Source organism: Electrophorus electricus, chromosome 9 (genome assembly GCF_013358815.1).
Source record: "Electrophorus electricus isolate fEleEle1 chromosome 9, fEleEle1.pri, whole genome shotgun sequence".
Lineage (NCBI taxonomy): Eukaryota > Metazoa > Chordata > Actinopteri > Gymnotiformes > Gymnotidae > Electrophorus > Electrophorus electricus.
Genome location: NC_049543.1, coordinates 15,319,166 through 15,324,061, shown reverse-complemented (window position 1 = coordinate 15,324,061; position 4,896 = coordinate 15,319,166). Strand labels below are relative to the sequence as shown.

The following is a 4,896-nucleotide window of genomic DNA, read 5'->3' as shown; positions in this document are numbered from 1 at the left end:
TGGATAAGTATAAGACTAAACAGCTGTGAACTAATTCCACACGAGGGGAGTCATCACTGGAAAGGTGTCCTGGTGCGAGGCGTGCAGTGGTCCCTGTCCTGCGAACACAGAGAGACACAGAGGCGAGATACCAGTTAAAAAGGTTTGAGAAAGTACATCCTCCACTGACAAGATTCTGTTGTTTAAATGTAAATGTTGAACAGGTCTGCTCCTTCTCTCAGCCAATATAGAAACAGCTAACTGCACTACAACAAGTACACAAGGTGTAATGAACTTGCTATGAGAATGAACTCAGTAAGTAACTCAAAAAGGATAGGAGCTTCTCCTTCCTGTTTTCTTTGTTCTCTTCTTGTTAGTGTTTGTATTTGCTCTTTCAAAACACTCCTGCACTCATTCCTCACACTAAAACATGAACCTGGTGTTGTTTACACAGTGACTTGGTGTGAGGCATCTGATCCATGATTTCCCCCTGGGGTCACAGGTCTCGTTTGACGCCTTTTTTTTCTCCTTAAGACAAAAACAAATTCAAATAAGAGCAGAAAAACTGAGCAGAAATAAACAACTATTAAAATTCTAGATGCACTGTGGAATGTTCAGAGAAAAACAAGACACTCCAGTCTCTATTGTATTTAATATGTGGTATTTAACTGTCAATATGGGGACATTACGACAAGGGAGTGGGCTCAGCTGACCTGTCTATGATTTTATTTTATTTTATTTTTTTAATCCTAGTCTTTGATTAAGTTAAGGAATTTTTCTTTCAAAGAAAGAAAAGGGATGGAACATGTGAAACACAAACAGAAAAATAGGTATGCATTTATCTAATAAACTGATGACTACGATTAGGTGAGACAAGTTTTAGGATATAATAATAAGTGTATAATTTCCATCACACTTTTCACCTGAGTCTCCTGTGTTTCTGAATAAAAGAAAGTAATATAACACAAGCAGTTATACAATTTCCGAAAGGCATATTATTTAGAAATAAAGAAGAACTTGGTTATTATTTGGTTATTAGGACACATGAGGAAAGCATTTTAGTTGCATTCATTTTGCCAAAGACATCCATGACTGAAACAAGCTTCCTGTCACCACTGACCACCCTCCTAGCGTTCATGTCTCCACGGTTTCCCTGTCTAGTGTCTTTATTTTGATTTACTCCCTTGTTGTGGTTCCATTCCTTCGTTTCGTTTTCTGCACCCCTCATAATTTGCACTTGTGTCTGGTTTAATGCTCATGTGACCATGTTTTTAAGCCCTGTTTTAGTTTAGTCTTGTTGCTATTTATTGTAAGTCCAGCTGCTGTTTGTTAATCGAGGCTTCCGTGCATGTGAATATAAGCCTGAATGTTTATCCTCGCCCCAATGTTATAGCCTGCATCCCTGGTTTGTCTTCGTGCACTTTTCTTTACTTTAGTTTATCGTGAATTCTCGGACTCTCCATGTTAATAATTTGACCCTGGACTTTGGATTTGCCCCTAATAAATCTCACTCTTTTCCACACAATGCGTCCGCCTCCTTACCGCTCATCGTTACACTTCCCCAACCTGCTATATTTACATTAAAACTCCGTCAACAGCAGTCTTTAGCGTTGAGGGTTTTTTTAATCTGCTGTAAAATTACATAATTTCTGCTGTTTCAGAAGTGAAGGATTTGCGTGCTCTAAATTTTCATCATGCCAATGCACAGAGGTTTTGGTATGGAGATTTTATCCCGATCTATAGGAGCAGGTGTGATGGACTATAAAGTTGACGAGAAAGAAACCATCCGTTTCGCCGCCGTTTATGTCCATAGATGCTGCTATTACCAAAACTAGTACTGCGCTGATTCTTAGAGGACGGTTGATTTGACCGGATGTCGCAGCAGTACGGCCGACTACTCCTGATCATAACGTATTCATGACAACTCAGCCCTTTTTACGACTGAGGTGCTCACACGACAACGCGTGATCTTGCACCTTTTATGTGTTTTAAGAAAAACGCTCAGTGTTTTAAAGTGCAGCAGCGAATTTTCCTCTAACGCGTTACTAAGCTCTGTGAGCAGAGTAATTTCTCCCATTGTGTTGAAATGAACAGGTGTCTGTTAAACTCATTCATGAGCGTATTTTAACGCGCGTTCAATATCGTCCGAGCTGTAATCTTTTGAATTCTGTAACCATGCGGCGTCATACGTATAACATTCTAGTCGCGTGGTGTGATAGCAACTGCTAGTCAGAATAAACAAGACAAACAGTAGTAGAAACATTTAAAAAAGATACGATTACAAAAGTGAGATGCATTTTTGGCAGAACAGCGTTCATCCTTTTGAAGTTAGTTGCAGCAATTCTCCCACTTTAGAGCCGACCTACATTGTAAGACATCCTCCTGTTGAGCTGGATATCAGTGTGTTAAGCAGGTTTCTGTTTTGTAGGAGGACGGTAAGCAGCTGGAAGATTCCACCGTGTCAGCGCATCGTAGAGTGAGTTATCAACACAGCTGGCGACTGTTACAACTAACACACCACTTTAAATTTTGATATGAGCCCTTTTTAGATAGAGATTGCCTTTTAGGGATTAGAATGAGGCTCTGCAACATCTCAGATTGAAAAAGAAAGAAAGAACGCAGAGAAGAACAGAATAACTATATATATATATATATATATATATATATATATATATATATATATATATATATATATAATCTTTGTCGGCTGAAGATCTCTAGGGACCGAATACACATTGCTGGGTCATATGTCTCTGTATGTTCCAAATGGGAATCCATAAGGTGGAGGAGGAGTTGAGCAAAGAGACCCTGGGTGAATGTCGGAGAAAGACATGGGAGGACAACCGACGGAAGGCTGCACGTGTGGGGCGGTGTCTTGGAGGTCTAGACCTCGAGCTAGCAGTGCGAGAACTGCAGAGGGAGAATGTGGAGATCAAAGCTGAACTGAGAAGGCTGAGAGCACAGCTTGAGAAAGTAGGAAAAGAGAAACACTTAGTTACACTGCAGTGCACATCCAATGAAGCAATGTTCTGCTATACACAGCAGATGGTTTTAGATTGAAATAAGCAACTATAATTAAAGTCCAGGTAAATAGTGAGCATAAATGTGTTAGGGCATATCAACAAATGGATTGCCTATGGCACTACAATATCACTTACATTATATTTTTGATAGTATATCAAAGTGTGTGCACATGCATGTATTTAATAGTGATGCTAAATTAAATGCTTTTTCACAGTTGGAAAGCCCAAGGCCCAGTTTCCCCCTGGAGTCTCCCAAACCACGAGACAACAGGTTTCCCTCACTCTCCCTCAGACAGCCTACCAGATTTGCACCTGGTGAGCCCCACTGGTTCCAAGAAGCCCCATCATCCAGACCCTACAGGCCTTGCCGTCCACTACTGCCTCACTCAGATGTGAGGCCAGCACCAAATGCACAGGAGAAACAGTTCAAGGAGAAAAAGACACATGAGAAGAAGAAACTGAAACGTCATCAAAAAGACATAGAGCAGACATCGAAAGAAGCGAATGGAGCCTCGGAAGCAAGAACATGTGAGAAGAAGAGATTTCGAATTAGGATTGTATGGAAAGGATTTAAAGGAATTAAGTCTTTCTTTCAAAAATAGCTGTATGGTATAGAATTTCATGTCCTTTCCATATTAACATAACTTTACTCCTTTACTGCATGCAATAAGCCTGCCAAAATAATTTTCCAGGCATTTTTCATAGATATTTAATTGATTTATAATATGAATGTCTAACTTCTCATTTCAAAATGTGCTTATTAGTTCATGTCTGTTTTATAATGTAAATAAAGATATTTTCTTAAATAGGTGCAAAGTCTGGCATCATCTTAATAGGTACAGTTGCATCATTTAAGTCCATTTAAGTTCCAAGTAAGATCATGTCATGATTTATTGACAAAATATTAAAAATGTATAGTTTTGAAAGGATTAACAGCTCAACATTTATTCAGTAAGAGGTTCAGGAGTAGAAAAAATGTTAAGAAGCCCCCTAGTCCCCCAGTCCCAGAGTCACATGCGAGGTTTAACCATCAAATATTAAAACCCTGAGAAATGATCAGTCTGAGATCTGAGTGAATAGTTTAAGGAAGAGATTTGTCCAACCGTCCATGTTCTGTCACAAAAATGGGGTTGCGGTCTGGACCTCCTTGACACCAAGAATTGTACAACCGTTTCCCTTTGTAGATGATGAATCTGCCCAACAACATTCCCAGTGATGTGGACGGTTATCTGTTCCCTCCCACTTCCACCTGTAGTCTGCTACATAATCTTACAGGATTTGTCATGGACCAGTGACAAATCCTGTCTCATCTACATTGTAGATATTCTGGGGTTTTGTTGTGAAATCTGTGAGATAAGCATATCAAAGCAGTGGGTGAATATTCCAGTATCAGCTGAGGTCCTCACTGTAGCCACAGGAAACTGTTCTGATTTGTGAATGGTCTGCTCAGGATGATCTCACATAAAACAATAAAATCATTTTCTCCCATTGGGGAAAGGGCTCTCAATTCCACTAGCCAGATTATAATCCAGAACAAGATGTAAAACATCTGTTTCAGTAAAGCTCCAACCCCAGTCACACATGACCTGCCAGGATTGTAAGAACACATGGACACATTAGCCTAAGCCATTTTATGATCACATCGTAACTTCATATTTGTCATTCATTTATTCCATCAAACAGCATTTATTTTGCATATCATAATTTCTTACTTGCAGCCAGTACAGTGAAAACTGATGCAAGTTTGTACTTGAAGGAACTCCTCATTAAAACACTCTAAGGTCATCTTAAATGGAGTGTAGTGGGCTTAAATGGTTTCAAAGCGACTAATGGTGAAAATAGACAATGTGTTCATTTTTAAATAAAAGATATATTTACATGCATGGAGCCTAAA

The 4,896-nt window shown here is 39.3% G+C and overlaps 1 protein-coding gene and 1 long non-coding RNA gene across 2 annotated transcripts; one reads left to right on the top strand and one right to left on the bottom strand.

Moving 5' to 3' along the window:
* Positions 1 to 2,506, bottom strand: LOC118241978. Its single transcript, XR_004776470.1, has 3 exons — positions 2,346 to 2,506; positions 430 to 507; positions 1 to 98 (listed from the first exon to the last, which is right to left on the bottom strand). It is a non-coding gene; the product is annotated as an uncharacterized LOC118241978 (long non-coding RNA).
* A 227-nt stretch (positions 2,507 to 2,733) lies between these two features.
* LOC118241977 lies at positions 2,734 to 4,896 on the top strand. The gene is made up of 2 exons (XM_035529764.1): positions 2,734 to 2,952; positions 3,218 to 4,896. The coding sequence occupies exons 1-2, from the start codon at positions 2,737 to 2,739 to the stop codon at positions 3,602 to 3,604; spliced, it is 603 nt and encodes a 200-aa protein (XP_035385657.1). The 5' UTR covers positions 2,734 to 2,736; the 3' UTR covers positions 3,605 to 4,896.

What these genes read in the sequence shown, in the direction of transcription:
- LOC118241977 (XM_035529764.1), top strand. Translation starts at nt 2,737, where the DNA reads ATGTTCCAAATGGGAATCCATAAGGTGGAGGAGGAGTTGAGCAAAGAG. An exon ending in TGAGAGCACAGCTTGAGAAA is followed by an intron (nt 2,953 to 3,217) that starts GTAGGAAAAGAG and finishes GCTTTTTCACAG; the next exon opens with TTGGAAAGCCCAAGGCCCAG.